Source organism: Sus scrofa, chromosome 1 (genome assembly GCF_000003025.6).
Source record: "Sus scrofa isolate TJ Tabasco breed Duroc chromosome 1, Sscrofa11.1, whole genome shotgun sequence".
Lineage (NCBI taxonomy): Eukaryota > Metazoa > Chordata > Mammalia > Artiodactyla > Suidae > Sus > Sus scrofa.
In genome coordinates, this window is record NC_010443.5 from 256,685,949 (window position 1) to 256,710,030 (window position 24,082).

The 24,082-nt window shown below is 47.8% G+C and overlaps 1 protein-coding gene across 1 annotated transcript in view; it reads left to right on the plus strand.

The window, feature by feature from the left end:
- The window catches only part of PAPPA (pappalysin 1), a 240,318-nt gene that overhangs the window by 141,453 nt on the left and 74,783 nt on the right, over positions 1–24,082 (plus strand). The window contains 1 exon segment of the mRNA XM_001926753.7: positions 3,162–3,355. Within this exon segment, the coding sequence (XP_001926788.5) occupies positions 3,162–3,355 (194 nt within the window).

A 24,082-nucleotide genomic window follows, 5' to 3' on the forward strand; every position in this document is an offset into this window, starting at 1 on the left:
CCCTCTGCCTCTCCTCCAGAAACTCTGGGTTCTGCTGGCTGCAAACAGACAGATTGAGGTCATCCATAGAGTCAGGAAGAAATTAGCCTTCACAAGAACTCAACTCTAGTTCCTGCCATTCTGAGGTCTCTTGGATGAGGAAGTGACTTTAACTTATCCTGGAGAATAGCTCACCTGTGATCTTGTGCTAATCTAACCCTATTTGTCTGCATGTTAGAGGAGAAGGAGGCTGGTACCCACTGTCAGGCAAGCCTCAAGAGGATGTGTCTTCCTCACTCTGCCGATACGGTGCATGGGTGGAAGATCTCTCTGCTGGACGTAGAAAATGCCAGGGTCCTAATTCTAGCCCCACCAGCAACTCGGTGTTATGTAGAAGCAGATGCCTTGCCTCCTATGCATATTGTTTTCCATTAGATAAAATGGGCAAAGGAGCTGGCCTTGTACACATCACCTCATGAAATCACTGCGGTGATGCTGGGTCAATATTATCATCTCTGTTTTTTTTCTTTTAACGAGGGCAGTGAAGTTCAGAGAGGTTAGGTTATTTAAGCCCTTAAACAGCTTGTATGTGGCAGAGTTAGAATGTGAACCTAGCTCTCTGCCCAATGCCAAAACCTATGCCTTTTGCAATCTCCTTTGTTGGGTTCCTAAAGAGTAAAGTCTGGATTTGATGTCTGGTCAGTTGTGCGTTGGGCCTAAGTTTTATTATATGTAAGTTGGCCACATTCACCACGAGTTTGGAGCTACCGAGAAGTGCTGAGCCTGTATTCTTTCCATGCTTGAACTGCCAGGCATGCTACTGGTCACTGGAGTCCTCAGCTGGCTCAAACTCATCCTTAAATAATTGAATTATAATGAATTGATTTATTCTGGCTCTTTTGATAGTATTTCACTATGTAAACTGTTTGTAGAAATAAACAAGGGATTTTGGAGTTTGGAAGGGGCTCAACATTCTGCGGCCCCTGAATTCAATGATTCCTTTTTTCAGATAGTCAGCATCACAGAAATCCTAGCCTTATTTCTACTTGACCCGGGCTCTTTCTATTTGGGGGAATGCTGCTTGAAAGTGTTTCAAGTGAGTACTGATTTTACAAGCTGATTCAATTCAGCCACTTAGGAATAAATTGAACCCTTAGGAGAAGAATATTTTTTCTCTTGACCGTTATTTTAGACCGCACAAAGTGCATTTATGTCCGTTTCTTATGAAAGTTCTATGGCTATCCTGAGAGGTTATTCTGGCAGGACAGTGATTTCTGTATTACCGATGGGAATCAGAGGTTGAGAAGTAAAGCTAATTGTGCAGAGTTACACAGCTGATAACAGGGACAGTAGCCAAACCCTGGTTTGAAATGGGGCTTCATGGCACTCTTGGAGTAAATAGGGAAGGATGTCCCAGAGCAAGCAGTATCCTCAGTATCCTCTGCAATATTTTTTTCATCTTTTTTTTAGGGCTGCACCTGGACGTATGGAGGTTCCCAGGCTAGGTGTCAAATCAAAGCTGTAGTCACTGGCCTACGCCACAGCCACGCCAGATCCAAACCTTGGCTGCAATCTACACTACAGCTCACAGCAACGCCGGATCCTTAACACACTGAGCAAGACCAGGGATTGAACCTGCGTCCTCATGGATACTAGTCAGACTCATTTCCGCTGAGCCATGAACTCCTTTTTATTTATTTATTTTGTTCTGCAATATTTAGATTTTCTCAGGATGTGTGCCTGTTATCTGGACAGAGTTTTAACTAGCATTTCTCTCACTCTTAATATACTCTTTGGCTGATAAATTGTAAGGTCAGTCCAAAACACTGGATCAGGATTAGATTGCACGGAACTCACAGTCTTCTGAAAGAGTTACTGTATGTAAACATGATGGCAGCACAGTGTGATAAGTGTTAATGAGATGGGGATCTTTGCAAGCCCACACAGGAGGGGGATGCTTAGCTTTTCGTAGAAGAGTTTGGTAAGTAGTACAGGATACCTGACATTCCAGTTAGTGGAAGATGGCCAGGGTGATCTCTTTTGGATGGCTGTATCCAGATTTCTCCTTATATGGTTCTCTATGAAAGTACCAAGAAGCATGTCCTGGATAGGTCCTGCCTACTTAGAAGGCATCCAGTGAGCTCTGTGCTTCTGTGATCTTGGTTCTTGCAGATAAGTGAGAATCCTTGAAGCTTTAAAATGTCCCAGGCAGGACTCCTTCCTGTGATTTAAGTTACATAGAGCTTGAGGACTCACTTGGCCTTTAACTGAACTGCCTGAGATATCCAGCAAGCCCTTAGAAGCCTAGAGCAGTAGATAGGAAGGGTTCCTGGAGTCTCAGTCGTCTGACCCTCTTCAAGGATGATTGATGCCAGAGAGTCCTCTTTATGCCAAACTTTAATCCTCTTTAGAGTTAAATAAACTTCTGTTTGCAACTGCGGAGTTCTGTGGTGTCAGATAATGGACCCAGAACTTGGACAGCGAAAGCCTGAGTTTGGAACAAGAATCCTGCATGAACATACAGCATGACCTTGGGCAAGTTGTTAAAGACACACGGGAGCTCAGTTTCCTAATCTGGAAGACTCAAATAATAATTTAAATAATAACGTCATTCTCACAAGGTTGCTCTGGGGCTCACTTGGGGTAGTGGATGTGGAAGCGTTTGTTAACTTTACGGTGTGTGTATAGTAAAAATCACACAACACAAGATCTACCCTCTTAACAAATCTTTAAATGCACTACACGTTTGTTAACCTATAAGCACAAGACTGTACAGCAGATCTCTAGAACTTATTCATCTTGCAAAACTGAAACATCATACCTGTTGAACAGCAATTCTCCTATCTCAACCACGCCTGCCATCATCCAGCCCCTGGCAGTCACCCTTCTCTTCTCTCCTATGAGTTTGTTTATACACATCATGCAAATGGGAATCATATAGTATTTGTCCTTTTGTGACTTGCTTATTTAATTTCATGCAGTGTCTTCCAGGTTCATCAATGTTGTCGCCTATGGCCAGATTTCCTTCCTTTAAAGACTGAATAATATTCCACTGTGACTATCCATGATGGACTTGACCATGCTGTGATTCCACTGATCTGATTCTGTAGCTGCTGGTGATAGATGAGGCCAAAGAACGAAATACTGATCTGTCCTCTCTGGTCTATGTCTATCTCCAACAGATGAACCCAGCCGGTGCTATTTCCATGATGGTGACGGGGTATGTGAGGAGTTTGAACAAAAAACTAGCATCAAGGACTGTGGGGTCTACACGCCTCAAGGGTTCCTGGATCAGTGGGCATCTAATGCTTCAGTCTCCCATCAAGACCAGCAGTGCCCAGGCTGGGTCATCATTGGCCAGCCAGCAGCATCCCAGGTAAGCTCCGAGCCACATGTGCCATTTCCTGCAGATGTGCTGGATCTCTGCTCTGCCCATCAAGGTTGCCCATCACAAAGGCAGTGTCATTGCACATGGCCGCCTGACCATATCTCTAGCCAAAGGTAATTCAAAGGTCTCATGAGAACTTGCCAGAAATCGGACGTGGAATGATTCAGAGCAAGAAACATCAGCATAGTAGGGGTGATGGCTGTCCTCCTGTTCCTCTACCTATCGTAATTCATATTTGGGGACAACATTCCATTTTGGATATACCACTGAAAGTCAGTGGGGGTAAGAACAAGCTCTTTGGCGAGAATCTCACTTTTTGAGGAAGAGGGTGTCAGGTTGTGCGCTCCGAGAGCACTCTCCCGTGATTGAACAGTAACTCGACCACAAATTTGCTGTGTGGCGGTGCATGAGTCTTCCCCCTTCTCTGGGCCCCATTTTCCCCATCCTTAGATTAGAGAGTCGTTGAGCTGGATGATCTCCAAGGACCTTTCCAACTCTGAGAAGCTGTGACTCATTCCTCACTCCCCTAATGCACTATTTATGTTCCAGGGTTCTCCCCCACGGGACCGTCGGCTTAGTTGAGGGAGCAAGAGTGTTGGGGCCACCAGAGCTTATGTGATTCGAGGGATGGCCATCCTGTCCCCAGAGCCCCCTTTCCAATTATCCTGCTGAGCAAGCACCTGCCTTCTTCCGAGACTCCATTTCCCAGAGACACGACTCGGTGCCTCCTACCGCCTGGCCCAGGAGCCATTTCTGAGGCTGGCCTGCCTCCTGGCCTTGCAGATGAGCCATTATTCCAAGCCATTCCCCTCTAATATTGCATCCCTGACTCAGTGTCAGGGATGTGGGGGAGACCTAGTTTCTACATGAGAGGGAACCATGGCCTTCTCCCGGGGCCCAGTGAACATCACTGGAAGAGATATCAAAGGAGTCCAGCCTCATTTATAAGTTATTGTGTTTATTTGATCATTTTTTCATTGGTCTGATTATGTTGGCATGCCTTCGCTTCTTTGCCCACTTGTGTCTGTTGCTCACTGCCTCGAGGATAGAAAGAAATGGAAGCCTGGTATTCCCGGTTGCTTCTCGTGTGTGGTGCCCCCTTGGTGCAAGAATGAAGGGAGGAAGGAAGGAAGGATGAGTGCTTGTCTAGGGCTTGTCCTCCCCTGGACCACCTCTGTACTTGCTGAATTCATCTTTGGCTACACCTGTGCTCTGAACTGTCATCATCTGTTTCTGTGTCTGGCTCCCCCATTGGATTGCTAGACTCTTTGAAAACAGTTCTGAGGTTTTTTTCATCTTTGTTCTTCTATCTTCAAGGACAGGTCTGGATAGGACTAGGTGTTCAGGAGATGTGTTGTAATTGACTGTAGATAAACACACACTCACATCGCTACCTCTCACACAGAGTGTCCTCTTTCAGGAATAGCAGGGCTGGCCAGCAATAGAGCCAGGAATTCCAAATCCAACACCAGCATCCAGTTCCTAGAAATGTTTAAAACGCCTCATTCAAATAAGGGTATTATTAACGCATCCAGACTCTCACTTGAGCAAGAGTTGAGGTAGCAGCTGTGCTTAAAAATCACCTAAAGGTTATTGCTACTAACGTGAGAAAAGGAGAGAAAGAATTTTCCAGCCTTAGCCTTTGAAAAGAGACTTCACTGGGCAATTATTCCAATCTCCTAAGGTGGGGGCTGTCAGGAATCATGGGTAATTATCTCTTCCTAAACAAAAATCCAATTAAAAAAAATCATTATAAATACTAGCTCTTCGATCTACAAAGAGGAGATGAGGAAACAAAATCATCCTATTGAATTATTCATTGTAACCAATTTTATTTTAATGAAATCGACTAGGTTCCATTACTCTGGGCTTGGACATAATCTTTGTTACAAGGAGACTTCAGCTGTAACTAAATTTGCCATAATGAGATCAGCTCACTGGAGAATACAGGGTCAGGGGAGGGGACGTGTGTGCAGTCTGGGTGCAGGGCCGGGCAGGGCGGTCTGCGGGCCGGCAGAACAAAAGTCCCCCCTCCCTGGTTCCCTGTCTGAAAGCAAATGCCTAGAAGTCATTCACACACTATACTCATCATGCACTGGCTAACATGTGCGTGCACACACACAGACACACACCCACACCCTGCATCACTCTGAGTAAAGGCTCCTCCTGGAGTGTAAACATAGCTCCCTTCTGACAAGAGAGGAGAGGAGGAAGCTAACCACCCTGGCCTTCAATACCTTGTGCAATGATTAGAGGAGGCTGGGAGTTAATTTTCACCCTGTCAGGGCCTCCAGTGAAGAGGGTGATGGCTTGAGAGAGGGAGTTGAGACCTTGGAGATGCACCATGTTCCCCTTGCCTTCCCTCAGTGCAATTAGACACTCTTATTCCTCCTCCTCCTCTTTCTCCCTCCCTCTCTCTCTCTGTCTCTCTGTCTCTTACACACATACAGACACGAGCACCCTACAGGAACAGGCTGTGTCAGAGCACAGATCCAGAGACTGAGTACCAAAGCACAAAGAGGAGAGTGTCAGGTCCACCAGCCCCCATCCTGGACCCTCATGCAGACTTCATAGCCAACCTCCTTGCCAACCTTCAAGGAAAGAATTATTACCTACTTTGGAGAAGCCAAGAGGTGGGGTGGTGTTTCTACTCGTCACTTAGCCCCTAGTGGAAAATCCAGGACTAAAAGGGTCTCATGGAAGATGGCAATGGGAGCTTGGGAATGTGAGGTCCTACCCAAGTGTGGGAAGGAACTGGATTCCTGCAAGACATCACTGTGAAATAAGCAGAAGGAATCATGGCTGGACAGATCTTGGTGTGGGTGGCACGGTGCCCAGTCCATGAAGTGCTTGAATCCTCCTTCTGCAGACTGATGGGCACCATCTACACGTTGAGTTCAGATGGCACCCACTCTCTCTCCAGGGGTCCTGTTCCTCGTGCCCTGGTATTTACCAGGACACTCCATCAACTTGGGGAGTGATGCAGTGACCACAGTTGTGTCCACTTCCTCTTTACAAACTGGTTTTGTCTGACTGTCTATCTTTCCCTGATGCTATAAAAATGACAAATCCAGGTATTTTTGCAGTGATTGCCTGGGTCCCGTGAAAGAAACTGAAGAAGTGAAAGACCCAGCCCCTGACCTCGTTAGTGTACAAGACTTAAGTGTGAGACTGTTATCAAGAGGTGTAGCCCTGTCAGAATAAGAGGATAGTTTCTCAGTGTGGTCGCTGAAAAGACACAGTGCTCTTTGTGCTAGATGAGTCTAGACAGTGATTACAACTGTCGTTCTAGTTTTCGTATGAACCCTCCTCTTCTAACCATTTGCTGTCTCTCTTGTCCATTGCGCTCAAACACGATTCCCAAATATGGTTATGTTACCAATCTAGGTTCTTGGCCTTCCTTCATCAATAAAAATTGACAAGAGGCCAGAAAGGAAAATTCAGGCAAGGCTTTATTGGGGCCCCTGCTGCAGTGCAGGGAAGTGATAACAAACAGGTTCCCTTGCTTGTTTGATCCTGAGGGTGGCTGAGCTAGCTCCTTATATGTGGAGACTGAGGGTAGGGGCAGATCCAGGGGTCAGGCCAGAAGGGTGGCTTGGGTGGTCTGCCCACCCCTTTGGTGGTCTTGTGTGCTGGGGCTGTGCAAGGTACCCTGCTTTTGGTCTTGTCTCTTCAGAAGTGGCAGTTGGATTTTTAGAATTTTTCCGTATCTTCTTGCTCATGATTTTTAGTCCTTTGTAGTTTCTTTGTATTTTGTTGCTGGAGGAGATGTTTGTATAGGTGCCAGCATCGCAGCTACTGCAGCAGAGGGTCCCAGGTCCTGGCCTGTCTCAGTTAAGAGCTAAACTACTGCACCCCCAACATTGAGTCTTACATCCAAATGTTATCAGAAGTATCAAAACTTTCTAGCTGTGCAAATTGAATGGAACATCCTATAATAAGGGACATTCCTGGGATATTTTGGCCAGGCACCTTCTTGGAGCAGCTGGAATTCAAAATGTCCCTGAGACAGAATAAAAATGGCAACAAACTGAACGTATTGAGTTTTCTCTCTTCTGGGAACCTCAGCAAGGTTTAGCTTAAGTGTTTGCAAAGGTCTGGTCTTGTTCTCGTTTGGTCTCCACATTTGCATTTCTCCAGTGCTTTACACCAAGGGCTGCCAAAATAAGACGCAGCTCTTCCTTCCTGCTGTCCCCACCCCCATCACTTCTACCCAAGCATCATTCCTCCTGTCCAAACAGGCTCCTCCCTCCTTCTTCAAAGGTCTAAGGAGGAAATGGAAACACAGTGACTATCTCAGAATGTGCAGAGCTCTCCCAGGGATTACAGACCTTCAGTCAACCAACCAATTTATTTGGTTAATCCTTTGAGGGTAAGATTTAGACTAAGCATTTCCAGGGCTGTAGTTTCAGGGCCAAAGTAAAGAAAACCTTTCTAAGAACAAGAACTATCCACAGTGAGATGGAGCGCCTTGCCATGCAGCCAGCTCCCCATCACGAGGCACCAGGCTGCGATGGTGACAGCCCAGGAGATCCCAGCAGCAGAAGGGGGATGCAGCCTCCACATCTCTCCTTCCTTTGTGATGGACTCTCTGGTTTCGCTTTCCACGATGGGGCATACCAGTCCCTGCCGCCTCCCTTTGCCTTCCTATCACCTGTTCTTTGGCATGTCCAGAAGACTCTGTGCCTCTCTTAAAATACAAATCATAATTGGTCCTTAAGGACTCACTCATCTATTCATTCGATCAAACAGAATTATAAATGAAACCTACCCCGAAGAGTGTGAGCAGGTGGAGAACATGGGCCCTGCCCTCATGGCTGTTCTTTTAAGAACCATGAGCAGATCATGCCTCGGGGAACCTGAGTTTTCTTCTCTAGAAAGAGGGAATGATAGTATCTACTCTGAGGAGACTAAGGGGGTACCTGCAGAAAAAACATGAAGCACTGTTTGTGGTCCTTGTGGTTTTGTCTGTCTTCCCCTTATCGGGGTGCCGATGTTTATACCCTCTTCCGCTCATGTTAGCCCCGCCCACCCCACCCCGCAACCTCACCTCGGAGCTGGCCACAGCGACCCAACATGGCACAGGCACGGAAGCTCAGGCAACGTTTGGCGGAGGGAATAAAAGCACGGCTGTGTTAAACATTTCCCATGTGCCATACCAGGCGTTTTGTGCTGGTTCTTCTGTAGCCTTCAGAGTGCTCGCTCTTTCCCTGGAGGGGTGTGTCCAGCTAGAAATAGCAGCCAAGACCCAAGAGTCTGAGATTCAGAGGGAGTTTCCCTGAGGAAGAAACCGCACTGCTATCAACTTACTCCGCCAGCAGGGATGAAAGCCAGCCTGTGGGGATGGAAAAGTCCACTGCCGGCTTTCAGAAGGTCCTGGACAAATGATAAAAAGAACATGTACCAAGTGCATCCAGCCTCTGCCTTTCATTCCTTGAATCCCATGTAATCCTTTACGGATGAGGATGGTCAGGCTCGGAGTGCTCCGTGACTTACTTGTTTGGGGACTCACCCTTCTAAGAGGCAGAGGCAGAAGCAGGATTTAGGCCACTGGGTTCATTCTGGGAGCCCAGGTGCAAGACAAGGAAGGCAGCTCACACCTGCTTCTGTGCCTGACACAGGGAGAGAAGCGAGCAGAGCTGTTGTCTTTTATGTCTTTTCTTCTGAAGTATGTGCTCAAGGAACACTGAGGAAGCAGGACTCCCTCTCCCAGTTCCCAAATACTATCCCCCTGTTTCTGTCATGCTGCCTGCATCTAACTATGGACAGTCTTTTTCGGGGTTCCCTCTTGCCCTCTCCCGAAAGTCTTTTAAAATGTGTACATGGAAATACAAGAGAGGCATAGGAAATGGTTTAAGTTGCCAAACTAGCATGTAAAAAAAAAAAAAAATTTCCTAGATTTTGGATCCGTGCTTAATTGTTTTTGCATTGTGGGAGAGAAAATGAAGAGTGCAAACAGGACAATTGTAGACCGAAGAGGAAACTTTTCTCCATGTACAGGTTTATCACAAACCATGTGCCGTACACCAGAAACTTTGGAGGTTAGTAAGGGATTCACCAGACATGCGCGTTCCTTGATGGCTGCCAAGTCTGAGCCCAGAGAGAGCAGGCACTGTCTATCTGTGTCTTCTTCAACCTTGGTCCAGAGGAGGGGAACAGAAATCCACTGGGTTTCTGGCCATAAGGGTAAGAGGTCTTTCCACAAGTGCCACAAAGCAGCATAGGAAGTGCCGGGATAGGGGAACCTGGGGGGAGGGTGGGGAGATATTTCCCGTGAGAGTGATTGCTGAGCTAGAAGGAGAAGCCAGGTGATGGGGGCGGGGGGGTTGTATGGATGAGAGAGCATCTTCAGAGAGAGAGACAGACAGAGGGAGAGATAAAGAGAGGGAAACAGACAAGCAGACAGACAGACATCCAACAAAAGGCCAATAAAGAAATCTGGGGAAGTCAAGAGGGATGGGCTCTGTAAAATGATGCACGGACATCCTGCAGATGCTTGAAATTTAGGCTTTACCCTGAGTGATTTAGACCTTATCCTGAGTGCATAGGGGAGCTTCTCAGAGGGGCTGAGCAGAGAGCTAACAGGAGCAGATGTTCATTTGAGGAAGCAGAGTGCCATCGAACACCTCCTGCATGTCAGACTCTATCAGTGGGATCTGCAGCACATTGTGAAACTGACGTTTACTTCTTGTCTCAAAATGAAAAGCTGCCTTCAGGACTGGTGGTGGCCCATCTTGCCTGTGCCACTCTTTCTTTTCTTGCATCCACTGCTGGTTTTACGTTGACACAGCCTCCCTCAGAAACTTTGCATGAACAAGCAATGCTCTGATGCCCTGAAGATGGTTATATTGGCCAAGAGCAGAGGGCAAGTGCGGTCTCAACACCCAGAACTGAGGTCACTGCTGAGACTTGTCCCTTGCACGCACATTCCTTCAGCGGAGCGTGCAAGTCTTCTCTCTGGTGAAACTGGACGGCATCTGCCGGTGGTGGGGGAAGGAGGGAGGCCAAGGGGGACATGCAGAAATGTCAGAAGATTCCAAGCAGTTTTCCCAAATACCCAAGGGATCTGCTTTCTCCTGGTGGTTTCTGAATAATTTTTCAAGAGCACATGTGTGAGTCATCTAAGGAGACAGAACATAAAGTCCCATGTTCTGTTACAGTCTGTCCCATTGGTGTGGGGCACCCGAAAATCCCTCCAGGACAGTAAAAGCCAGCTCCTGCAGCAGAAGGGAGCCCTCTGTGCCGGTGGCTCTAATGCCCTGAGCTTGTTGTGGAAACATGGGCTGGGAGGGACTTTAATCTACCAAGTTTTTTTGCACCCTAGCAAAGAAACCTACCAGACTCTCTTCCACCCCCTCTTCTTCCCTCCCTCCTCCACTCTTTCCATTTTTATTCAAGCTCATAAAATGCTAGATCCTATGATTGCCCCCCCCACATCGAGTGACAAGAGTTTTATAGGGAAAAAAAATGAGATTTAAGTTGGGCTCCACCTGGCTTCCAGGGTCACCACTTATCAGCTCTATCACTTTGGGCAGGCTGGTTCTTTCTGCCCTAACCCCAGTCTCTTATCTATAAAACAGGAGTAATAGCATGCATATGGCAGGTGCTTTTCAAAGATGAGACAGTCGATCCCGAAATGTGGTTTTCCTTCTGATAGCAATGGAAACCTTTTTAAAGAAATGCTTTTTTCTGCCTGTGGAGTTTGTAGCAACTGAGGGATCCAATTAGGGACTGTTGGGTTTTGTATTGTTGTTTTAAAGGGAACATTCTTTGAGGCACAGAAATCTAGGCAGAGAGACTTTGAAGGTCTCTTGGTCTTACTTAATTAAGATTTGTCTTTGATTAAATAACTCCCCTAAACCCCTCAGTCCCCTAGCTGTTAGGAAGTGATTCTGATATTTGGATTCAAAACCCACTATAATTTTGTTGTGAATCTACTATGCCCGAAGCATCCTTTGTAGCCCTGGGCGAGGTTGAGATGAAGAATTCAGCCACTGCCCTCAAGCAGTCTGTGATGTCCATGGAGGAAAGGGAACACTGAAGCAGGTACTCCTAAAAAAGAAAAGAAAAATATGGGCAAACTGCCGTGACACGTGGACACACGGAGTTACCTTAGAGGGACACTGAGGGGGTGGGTGAGCATGATCCTGGCATTTGCAGCAGATGTGCATGGGTTACCGGAGAAGGTGCCACATGGAGCAAGGAAGGCTCCTACTTGCCAGTTGACTCCTGTCTTGCAGCCCAGGAACAAGCAAGTCTTTGTGGTTTGGGGCTGCTTCCACTGGCTCTCCGCAAAAAGCAGACAGCCCGGCCCAGCCCTCTGCAGACCCTCTAGGAAGATCCCAGGCCTTTATCATCCCTGCTTCTCCAAGCCCAACCCACTCCCATCTCACCACCTTTATTTTCCATGTCTTCTCTCACTCCTCATCCATTCAAGACCCATTCTTTCCTTCCATCTCTGTCATGCCCCCAGGCTCCCTCAAGACCCTCTTCATTCTTGTCTATCATTTTCTTCTCTTTTTAATTATTGTTGTTCTAAGTGGGGGCAGCGGTGTTGAGCCAGCATGGCCTTTGCTGTGTAATTTAGTTTCATGTCCTGTACCCAAGAAACATGTAAAGTATGTAAACAGTGTTCGCTCTCCGAGACGGTAATGCGCTTAGGAAGCAGCAGCCGGTCGGGTGCTGAGCCCTCTGGCTGCTTTGATGGCATTGGATGTGGTCCCCCAAACCACATGCTCATTTCTCTAAGTCTGGAAGTAAACTTTCGCAAGCCAGGACAAAAGGATGGGGTTCCGAGGGGAGTTGAATGTTGGTTGTGCATAGGATTTTGGTAGTGTGTGTGTGTGTGTGTGTGTGTTCATTTGTTTGCATTTGTTTTTCAAGCCTCCTACCTCCACTCTCCATCCCAACATCCTTACTGTTTTAAGTTAACCTGGATGTGCTGTCTATAGAACCAGACCAAAAAGGGTCTTAAAACTCACTTAACTCTTCAGCCAGATCCAATGCTGAGAGCTTCTGGATATATTTGTCCATGTTCATTTTTCAGAAAGAGATGGACTCAGACATGTGAAAGGCACCCATGCTGAGAGGCATGTTTCTGTGCCACGGTGGTCCAACAAGGACTTCGCTGGGGCTCCTGCCACCCTGGGACCCCTTCCCAAACTGGATCCATATAGGCAGCTGGTGGGAGGGGATGCTTAGCTGATTTCCATGTTTCTCTCCATCCTGGGAAAGAGGCATGAGTTTGGGAGGAATCTGGTCTGCTGGCAGGGTACTGCTTTTAGGCAGGTAGGTGCTGCTGGGGTGATACTCAGGTTTGCCATGCAGCTGCCTGGGGCAAGGGGTCTGAGAAGAGCAAAGCAGTGCATAACAGTGCAAGGAAGGAGAAAAACGGACATGCATCAGAGAACTATGGCCAGGAGTTCATGTTCCAGGGAGGGCAGAACTGTCAATGTCGGGAGCCTGGGCTCCAGGTCCAATAGGACCTTCAGTGCTGATGGAAGCCTTTTTACTGGCACCATAGCCTCTAATCACCTACTGTATCAAGCCCTTGCAATGTGGCTCAGGAAGCTGAGGAACTGAACTTCTAGTTTTAATTCAGTTAAAATTAACTAGCCATAGGGAGATAATGAGATACCCTATCAGAGCAGGTCTAGACTCTATCACATCCCCGCCACCTGTAGTGAGATCTAGGGCAAGTTATAGCCTCTCTGGGCCTCAGTCTCTTCATCTGTAAAATAGGAAAGATCAAGTGGCAATTGCGAATATTTCAGAAAACAGCAGCCATGAAGCACTTGGAACATTGCTTGGCATGGAGTAATGGCTGTCTACAATAATTCAGTTAATTGTGTTAATTGTGTTTCCTCCTCCAAGTGCTGGAAAAAGGAGGAAAGCCCATTCAGGCTCCAGAGTCCGTGGACTTTCTAGTATATCTGCCACTACTCCCAAGAATTTTTTTTTTTAAATAAGATATCTCTTTTTCTCCAAGTACCATATGACATACTAATGTTTCTGTGATACATCATCTTGAATCTTTCAAATCTGTATATATCCTTATGGGAAGATTTTTCCTTTTGGAATGCATTTTCCATAATTCCCAATAAATACTGGTCTCCGTGATCGCTTACCTGTGAAGGTTTCTATATCATTCCCCATGGCCTATAAAATCCAAAAACCTTAGCAGGAAAGGTCTTCTACCATCTGGACCAGCTTTTCTTCACAACCCTTTGCCTAACAAGTGCTTTCCACACAGAAGAGACCCACCTGCAACCCCAAGACAAGCCTGGAGTTTCCAGGTCTTCTCTCTGGAAACACCATCCTTCACTCATCCACCTCTTTAAAGCATAACTACCCTTCAAAGTCTACTTCAAATGGCCCCTCTTTCATGGGCCCTCCTCTGAGCATCCTGGCCCAGGTATAGCCCTCATTCCTTGATATCGCATAGCGCTGCTGGAATCATCCAGTGGCTTAGCAGAAGCTGCCTTTTAGTTTGCATTTGTCTGTGTCCATGGCCTTTCATATCAAATGGCCCATGTACCACTAAGGGTTTGATTCCATCCCTTTAGGAATTCCCAGTGCCTGGCACAGGGTTTGCTCCCTGGAGAATACTCAGGGACTGTTTCTGGGTTCACTGAAGGATGTTGCTGGAAACCATATCTGCTGAGTGATGTCACCTTTACAATTGGTGTACATATACAGATCAGTGTCGATAAGTGGTCGCCTTATGTGGCCAGATTCCATTCCCCTGTTAACATGATAGGTGACCAGGGCAAGCAGGGCCTCCTTAGGTCCCCTGGTTTGCCCACTACATTACAGATAAGGTGAGTGCTGCCATCGCGTGAACAGGGGAAGAAGAGACCCTGGAAGCCCATCCTGAGCCCCAGCCTCAAATTCTTCCTTTGCTCTGTGCCTCCATGATCCCTGCACCCCTCTGGAATCTTAGCCTCACAAGGCCAGGGGTTCAGTGTTGCTTTTGTGTGATCGCTGGTGTGTGTTCCAAGATCAAGATGAGGGTCTGGCACACAGTGGGCGTGCAATAAATATTTACAACGGACTGCACTTTGTTAACAGCTTCCCACAGAAAGTCGGAAACAGCTTCTGGAGGCCAGGACCCCAGAAAAGGGCTCTACCCTTTTGCCTCTTATTATTCTAGGAAAGAGTAAAGTCTTGGGGATGTTCCTGTACCTAGATTTCTACAGAGATGGATGGAAGCATAAAGGGCTCTCTTTTTCTGGCTTGAAAATGTGTGGTTTGCCTTCGGAGAGGTCTCCCAATGAGATGCCCAGCCAAGGAGGTGGGAAAGAGCAAGAGAAAGAAGGGAGGAAGGAGAGAGAGAAGGGAAGAGGAATCCAAAACTAAGTGGGAGCAGAAGAGGAATAGATGAACAGTAACAAGTGACAGTAATTCAATGACATAATAGTAATAACGGTAGTTGGTGACAATGGCAGGAGTGGAGGGGATGGGCTAGCTCTCAGGGTAGTTATTCCACGTCAGGACCTCTATCCATAGTATCGCACTGTTTTAGCATGTTGATACCGGCAACCCCTCTAGGAGGGAGTGACTGATTTTCATCAGTTTATAGAGGAATAAATTGAGACTCACAAAGGTTAAGTAACTTACCCAAGCTTCTACAGCTGCCAAGGAAATCTAGAATTTGAACCCAGGACTATCTTCCTCTAGAGCCAAGAGGAAACAAGTAGGAGAGGATGGAGGAAGGAAATGTGTGTTTCTGGCATGCTGTGTGCCAGGGCTGTGTGTAAACACTCACGTGGGCAGGAGCCCTTTGAATCCTCAAAACGACCCCAAACAGTCAGTACCACCATCTCATTTTGCAGTGGAGGAATTGAGGCTTCTTGAAGCATGCAAAGTCATGATGTCCAGAAGTGGCTGAAGCAGAAATGCCAGCTCACCTCCCTCTGACGGTAAAATGCATATGACTTGCGCTGCTGGTGCAAAGTTCAGGAAAGCGGCAGGTGTAAGGTTGTGGAGGAGATCCTCTTGTGGATCCCAGATCCTGCTAGGATGGTTCCCATGGACTGTGTCTTAGACTGGCTGCTTCAACACCCTGCTGTTTTGCAGATGTGTGCTGCCTTGGCCAAGGGCGTCTCTGGGGGAAACCCTCACTGCAGATGGCCTCTGTTCCTCAGAGAAATCTGCTGTGGGGGGCGGTGGACACGGAAGTCAGCAGTGCCCATTGGACATTTGATGGGCCACGGCCCCAATTTGCATATCACGATCACTGTCCCTGCCTCTGAAATCTGTAAAGAAAGACCAGAGAGAAATGCCACCCTCATCGCTCAGGACGAGAGTCCTTATTTGAGCTTCAGGATCAAGCAGGACATCAGTAAAAGCCTAAGCAACCCCTGTCCTCCTGTCCGTCAGTGCATTGCATCCTTTGGAGCCTCCTCCTAGGAGAAGTCATGCTGGAGGCGGCCCTGGTCAGAACAAAGAGGGGAGGCAGTCCCTCAGTGGTTTCCAGCCCTGCCCTTCCTCAGCAGGGTTATGAGGGGATCTGAAATCCCTGAGGTCTGCGGTGAAGGGCAGGACCCAGGGACCCGGCGCTCTGCGGGATCACCTTGGCATCATGCGAGGTTCCCTGCAGGTGATGTGATGCCTGATTCATCTTGGTCATGACTTGGCATGCACAAATCTTTATTGGGAAAGCAGGAGAAGAGGAGAAACGGGAGGAGGGGAGGAAAACCCCAAAAGAACAACCTGAAAACACCTAGTTTTATGAACTTGAGAAAGCCTTGTTCTTTTAACCTGGAGATGTTTTTAAGTGAAAAATCACTCCTTTGACCTTTCTTGAATAGGCCAGTGTGGTCAAGACAGCCATTAACCACCACTCACCTATCCTTGACCAAGGGTTTTGGTGACCAGGTACTGAGCTTGGATGTGGTCACTGCTTTCCTGATTAACCCATGAAAGTCTCAGGGCTCTCGGGCTGGTGAAGAAGAGGTCTGGAGGATTCAGACCTGGGACATGGTGCTTCAGTCTGGGTAGCTCTGAGCTGAGTTTGGAGATTTGGTGTTTCGGGGGCTCTGCTCCCGAGTCGGCCGTGTTTCCTAATTCCATTCTAGACAGAGCTGCAGAGAGGGCATTTTAGAATAACGCTAACTGGACCTGTGCTCTCAGTCTTTGGCATCTGATTTTCTACCCAGGCAGTGCGAGATTTAGAGTGACAGGATTGCCCCATCCTGTTCTAGAATTAGGGTATTCTGATCTAGAACCCGAAGTGTTTCCATGCTCAAGGTACTGTTTTAGGACTGGCAGGGCCCTTGGGCTCTGAAATACGAATCTCGATGCTTCCGGATTCATATCTGAAGCTGGCGATGCCTCAGGATTTTCTTGTTATGCTGGCAGTATCTCTGGGTTTCTATCCAGAGTTGAGTGAACATTCTTTTTTTTTTTCCCCCTGCTCTCCAGGTTAAAGATAATTAGATGCTCTTATGCAAGGAATGATAGAGATTATATTTTTTTAAATTTTTTAAATTTTTTGCTTTTCAGGGCTACACTTACGGTATATGGAAATGCCTAGGCTAGGGGTCGAGTTGGAGCTACAGCTGCCAGCCTATGCCATGGCCACAGCAATGGGGGATCTGAGCCGCATCTGCAACCTACACCACAGCTCACGGCAATGCCTGATCCTTAACCCACTGGGTGAGGCCAGAGATCGACCCCGCATCCTCATGGATCCTAGTAGGGTTCATGACCACTGAGCCACGATGGGAACTCCTGAGTGAATATTCTGATTGAGGTTAATAACACCCTCTTGATGGGATCCAGAGTCTAAGAGACTTTTTTATCCTGATCTAGAATCCATGAAAGGTCATTCATTGTTTTCAGTACAAATGTTGAGGGGAAAAAAAAAAAAAAAAGAGAGAGAGAGATTTGGAAACACAGAAAGCTAGTTATGTGTGTTTGTTTGTTTGTTTTTTAATGTGCTCAGAACTGTGGTTGCAGGAAGATTCTGCATCCCAATCGTTATCCTTCATGCCTCTGCTATTGACATCATCTGGGAAACCGGGTTTGTCATGGCTCAGCTGTGGCCCAGTTTTTCCCCTTCTCTTGCCTCTTTTCTCCAGCCCCTGCTCTCCAGAGCCCACTTGGCCTGAAGATTCTTCATTTCAGACCAAGCCCTCAGCAGTAGACTGGCTAGGAACTTTCTTTCTTTCTTTCTTACTTTTAGGGTTTTTTTTTTTTTGTTTTTTTTGTTTTTTTTGTTTTTTTTTTTTTTACAGTTGATTTAAAATAGTCTGTCCATTTCTGTTGTACAGCAAAGTGACCCAGTTATACATATCTACATTCTTTTTCTCATCTGTCTTCCATCACGTTCTGTCACAAGTGCTTGGTTATGGGTGCCTTTGCTCTACCTCAGAACCTCATTGCCCATCCATTCTGAATATAGAGCTTGCATCTACTAACCCCAAACTCCCTACCAACTCCTCCCCCTTGGCAACCACAAGCCTGTTCTTTATGTCTGTGAGTTTGTTTCTGTTCTGTAGATAAGTTCATTTGTGCCATGTCTTAGATTCCACATATAAGTGGTATCACATGGTATTTGTCTTTCTCTTTCTGACATACTTCACGTGGTATGAGAATCTCTAGGTCTTATTCGTGTTGCTGCAAAAGGCAGTATTTTGGAACTTTCTTCTCCATGCCCTTCCCTCGTCCTGCATGGACCTTGAACTCAGACCCTCACCAAGTTGTGGTCTGAGTGTTTGCTTAGTGCTGTCCTTTACCTGCCACCCCATCCACCTGGGGCAGAGGGGCTGGGAGCTATGATGGGAGCAGGGATTTTATCTTCATGGCCTGTTTTTTCCTCTCTGGAATCCATTTTTCTCATGTAGACCACAGGAGGTAAAGCACTTCGCTCATAATAAGGGCTTTGTAGATGTATCTATTGAATGAGTGCCTGAATGAATGAATGAGTTACTGAGAGAGAAATGGAAGAACAATCTGAGCCTTGGCGGGAAAAATCTAGCACATCTTCCAAAAGCTAACTGAGAACTCAGAGCCCCAAACCCCTGTTCCTCACCCCTAAAGAATTTTAAGAAGGTCCCATAACCCACTCCTAACCCTGTCAGCCTTTAACTGTCGGAGGAGACGCATGTGCTGTGAAGTCACCCGCAGACCATCTGGCCTGGGATCCTGAGCTCCTCCTCTGCTACGGGAGATTACGTAAGCTGGGCAGCAGCCTCCAGATGTTAGCAGTTTCTGCTCATTTTTTTCCCTCCCTTTTCAACAACAATAATAATAATTAAAACAAACACAGGCCTCATCCCTTACCCGCACCCCTGAAATTACAAACAGGTGGGCCTAGATGCCCTTCCTGTCCAGAGGCCTGGTCTCTCAGCCCAGTCCCCAGCCTCAGCAAGGCCTTGCCCTGTGCTGAGCCGGGCAGCAGGCCGGCCACCCTGTGGCTTAGGCCCCGGGCCCCTGAGCGGCACATGGCTCTGTCATGAGAAGGCCCCGTGCTGGACGTTCCCTTCTCTGGCTCCCACCCCCAAAGCCTTGGCCTCCAACTTAAATGGATGTATTTTGGAGGACGAGGTGGCTTAAGAGATTAGTAATGAGATCCTGAGTCTTTCACTGCTGGGTCAGGAGTTCAGAGGCGGGCCTGGGTGACTGGTGAATGGCGTAATTACGGAGACAGGGAGCAGGCCTGTGGAGGGCCCGTGTGAAATGAGCCCAGCCAGGCCTTTCAAGGGACGAGTTGTCAGCAGCACAAAAGCCGACCGCCACATCCGACACTAATCACTCTCCCTTGTTAGAGGATTTACTGGCTGCAGGAGCCCAAGCCCCCTGCCCAGTGCCTCCTCAAAACGGGTGTCTGGGTCCCGGGGATGGGCATGCCCTGAGGCCTGGCTCTCCTGTCTCTGAGGTTGGGGGTGAGCTGATGCCCCCGGCTGGAGTGGTGAAAATGAACATTTCGTACGAAGTCGGTGGGTGACCTGGGTCCTTTAATTATCGCTAGCACTGCCACGGTGATCGTCGATTCTTTCCTCTTCCTGGGCCTTGGTTTTCCCATCTGAAAATGGGCGATGTGCACTCCCTTTCAAGGTGACAGGGGGATGTAGTTGATGGAGGTGAAAGCAGCTGGGTCCTCACCTTCATTGCCATTCTTGTCTCTTTCTCAGGATCACCATTTATACTAGGTGGGCCTCAGTTTGCTCATCTGTGTAATAGGTAGACCTACAGTGACACAGGCAGGAATCAGTCCCAGGTGTGACGTTCCTGACAGGTGTGGCTCAGGGATGCCATTTACCCCCTTTGAACCGTAGGCTCCTTGCCTGTAGAGGAAGTGAGGATGGGGATTCCTGCCTTACACAGGAAGGTAAGGATCTGTCATACCTGGATCACAGTTGCTGGTCAGAGTTGCTGGCCTAAGAGAATACTTGGTCTCTCCATCTATCATGATGCTTTCTCAGGCTGCTTGCATGAACTTTTGCCTAGAAGAAGGTCGGGACATCCAGTTTCTGCCCCCTTGAAATCCTGTGCTTCTGTCCGTAAGCCATTGAATGAGTAGTCCCCAAGAATGAATTCTGTGACTCAGACTCATTCCTCTCCTAAGAAATGTGGATTCCCCCACCTGTAAAAATGTTAGCATGCTGTAGAACAGGGATGTCTTACATGATGTCTTTCCTCCTTTTACCTTGAAAGCCCAGGCTTCTTTTCCATGACCATTTGATCAAGCCAGGAGTTTGCATCCCAAACCACAGGATTCCAGACATGTGGGGAGGGGCAGGGCAGGAGGATTCTAAACCCCTAAGGAGTGTGAAATGCCTAACATGCTAGGGACAGACCCTGGAGGCAGTGGGGTACTGATCACCCCAGAGCCGAGCCCCAAGGCCGGAGGGAGGGCATCTCGTGCCAAGTTGTCTTATCTGCAAGTGTCTGCTGCGTGGAGGCCTGAGGTCTGCTGCTATTTCCAGAACTCTGGGTGGGAGAAAGGAGCTGTCTCCACACACCCACCCTGTGCAAGGAAATGCTTCTTTGCTTGATTGTCTGTCCATGCCAAAGAATAAACCCGGAGAGTGAAAGAAAGCCAGGCCAGCCCTCCCCCCCGTCCTTCTGTCTTATTAAGGCAGGCATCAAAGGGGAACACTGCTCTGGGGGCCAAAGGAAAGTGATAATTGTTTCTAATGTCTGGTCAAGAAAGCCTGGCTTTTTTCCCTTTCTCTCTCTCTCTTCCTCTCTCCCTCCCCCTCCCCCCACTCCTCTCTCTCACTTACTATTAAGTGTGTAAAAAGGAGGTTGGAAGAGGGGGTTGAAAGTGAAAATGTGTGTATATGCTCTGTAATGCAGTTGCCTGTAAAGTTTGTGTTTATATGTTTAGAGGGTCAGTTTGGAATAAGGGCCATAGGATGGAGGTCAGGATGGGCCTAGCATTAGGGAAGAGAGCCCAGGTGGCAGAGGGCTACAGTGAAAGAGGCCCTGACCTAGAGTCGAAACATTTGGTTTGTCTGTGTTCATGTCGCCTTAAGGGAGACAAGGCGTGTGGAACGCGTGTTAGAAAGCCTGATATATATATAGTCAAGGATCATTTCTTGTGATGCTTGTTAGTTCATTCTTTATTCAACTGAATATTTGCTTAGTGCTTACTCTATGCCTTCTCTGCTCTTCATATTGAAGATGTAATGGGTAAGACCTCCTTCTTACCCTTAACAAGCTAACAGCCAAGTTCAAGGACTGCAGATACGTTCATCCCCTGGGCCAATCCTGGCCAGTCCTGAGTGGCTCAGCAGAAGGTTTTGTTGAGATGGATTTAGACTCAGAGGAGCAGCTTGCACTGTTTAAGGGTACCTGTCCTGAGCAAGAGGTGGGGGCACACGTTTGTCTCAGCTGGTCCTGTGGGCTCAAGGGCTGTTGTATCTCCTTTAGCCCTCAGCCTCAATTTCTCTAGGGTGGTTTTAAAGATTAAATGAAATAATGAAATCAGACAGGCTCTGGAGTGCATTATACTGATGAGAGCAATCGCCACACATACCAGTTCTTATTGCCATCGGCTTGTTTTTTTATTTTTTGTCTTTTCTAGGGCCGCACCCGTGGCACATGGAGGTTCCCAGGCTAGGGGTCGAATCGGAGCTGTAGCCGCTGGCCTACGCCAGAGCCACAGCAATGCGGGATCCGCCTGCGTTGGCAACCTACGCCACAGCTCACGGCAACGCCGGATCCTTAACCCATTGATCGAGGCCAGGGATCGAACCCGCAACCTCATGGTTCCTAGTCGGATTCGTTAACCACTGAGCCACGACAGGAACTCCATCATTGGCTTATTGACAGCACATCAACTCCATGTGAGCCTGGGTGGTAGACGCATCTGGCTGCCACGCCTTCTAGGCCCGTGAATGAATGTCGGGTCTCCTGGTGTCTTCCAGGCTTCAGATGATCATTATTATCTCTGAGCACTGGTCTAGACCCGCAGAGAACTGGGCTTCTGAATCAAATGTGTCACCCCAGAACTGTGTGTGTAGCCTTGGAAAAGCCGCATCCGTTCAACATAGGTCACATTCACTGAGCCCTGCCCAGTGACCTGCACTAGACACCAGTGAAAGGGAGAGATAAATCAGGCCTAGGCACTGTCCTCAAGGCTCACTCGTGGAGACAGCTGGACAGACAGGAACCCACAATGCCAAGTGTTACACAAAAGCTATGACCAAGAGTTCTTGGGAAGCCCTGCCGCAGGGTGAGAAGGGGCTGGACTTTGAGTCAGACCGCTTGGCGTTGACCTTTAAGCCACAGAGGAGTGACCAATGCTTTCCAAACCTCAGGGTCCTTATCTCTAAAACAGGGACAAAACCCCGTTACTCCTTGGGGTTATTATGAGGGCGAAAGGAGGCAGGGCCAGCACTGGGAAGCCCTCTTTAAGACCTGGTGCCCTTTCCCTGCTGCATAGGAGTTCTGAGGGGGGAGCAGCATGTTTTCTGAGGAACAGCCAAGCCAGCTTTAGAGAGGCAGCTTCATTTCACCTGGGCCAGTCTGTGTCCCGGCCACCCGAGGCCCTTTAGCCATGGTTGTGGCCCCACATGATGCCCGCCAGCAGGCTCTCCCTCCGGCAGTCTTCATATCAAGGAACTCTGCCTCCACCTCTGCAACCTTGCGATTCTTGGGGAAATAACTTGGCATTGGATCTGTAAGCCCAAGGTTAAAATGTGGCCTAAATAGAAATATTCCCAAACCCTGCCTGGGGAGCGTGTGTGTGTGTGTGTGTGTGTGTGTGTGTGTGTGTGTGTGTACAGACATGTATGTGCTTGTGTGTGTTGTTATTGTTCACGCATACCCCACCGTCCCCCCTTCCTAGTCCTTTTCCTCTTTTTTTCTTTGAGGCCCCTTCCCGGTCCCTTCGGATTGAAAGAGGAAATTGGAGAGGATGGGCTAGAGGTTTGACGAGCACTTCCTCCCTCCTGTGATTGACAAAAGGGCATGTAAATCTGCAAAAGTGAAATTCAATAGAAACCTCATGGCATCTCCCCTGTGTGGGAAAATACCAGAACTCCCACTCCCCCTCTTCTCTCTACCTCCCCCGCCTTTGTGTACATCGTGTGTGGGTGGAAGATAAACTGGATTTAAAAAACCCTTTGAAAGCAAGACATCGTTAACTCCTTTAATTGAAAGCAGTCTTCTGCAAGGGAGGAGGTTTGGAGGGGGGCGCTGGATATAGTGGCTGGCAGTGCCTGGAGTGGACGAAAGTCCCCACCACAGAGGCCTCTGCTTCTGTCAGCAGAGGGCTGTCCCAGAGGACCTCCCAGCGTACCTTCCAGCCAGTCTTTCTGTTCCCTGCCTATCTATTGGATGTGATGGCTGGAATCAGACCTCTGAGGACCTTCCCAGCTCAAACATCCAATGACCTCAAAGCCCTAGAAGAACTTACAGGTCTTTTTCAGCATGTACAGAAAGAAGAAGAAGAAGAAAACAGAAAACATATTGCTGGTGTGGCTGCAGTCAACTTTTATGTTACTTCTCCAGTTGTCTTAGAAAAGGTGACTATAGCTTTTGGCCTCAGCGTATTAGAGATGTGGGACCCATGAGTCAGCTCAGGCCCACAAGAGGCTCACACCTCACTGCAGAGCCAATATTGTCTTCAAGAGCAGACACTGAAAGAAGCTGGGCATCAAAAGCTGGCGGAATGTCAGAACAGAAAAGCCGTCTGAGGATTCATCTCTCCCCAAGTGGGAGGAATGAGTGTCGGAGGAAGTAAGCAACTGAGAAGCAACAAGAACAAATCTCAAGTCCATCCTCCATAGCAGCCCCAAGCCATATGTAGGCAGGCCCTTTTCAAGCTATATCTACAGTTAAGAGTGGGGGCTGAGTTTGTACCTGGACTTGAATTCTGGTCCTACTAACTAGCTGTGTGACCTTAGGCAAACTCCTAGGCTTCAATATCCTCATTTATTAAGTGGGTGTGATAATAGTACCTGTCTTACAGACTTGTCATTGAAGAACGCATGGTGTACACATGGCGTCCTGAAAACAGTGCCCAGCATAGAAAAGGCACTCAGTGTTCATGGCTGCTGTTATTGTGGTTCACTGGGTACCTCTCGTGTCGGCTCTGCTGGGCAGTCTGCTAGGACATATTGGAGGATACATAAAGCGTGGCTCTCACCTTGGAAGTCTTCAGAGTTTAAAGGGATAAGACTGGGCTCTAAACAACTCTAATCCGACTTGACAAGTGCAGTAATGGAGGTATATATAAAGAACTCTATGGACACATAA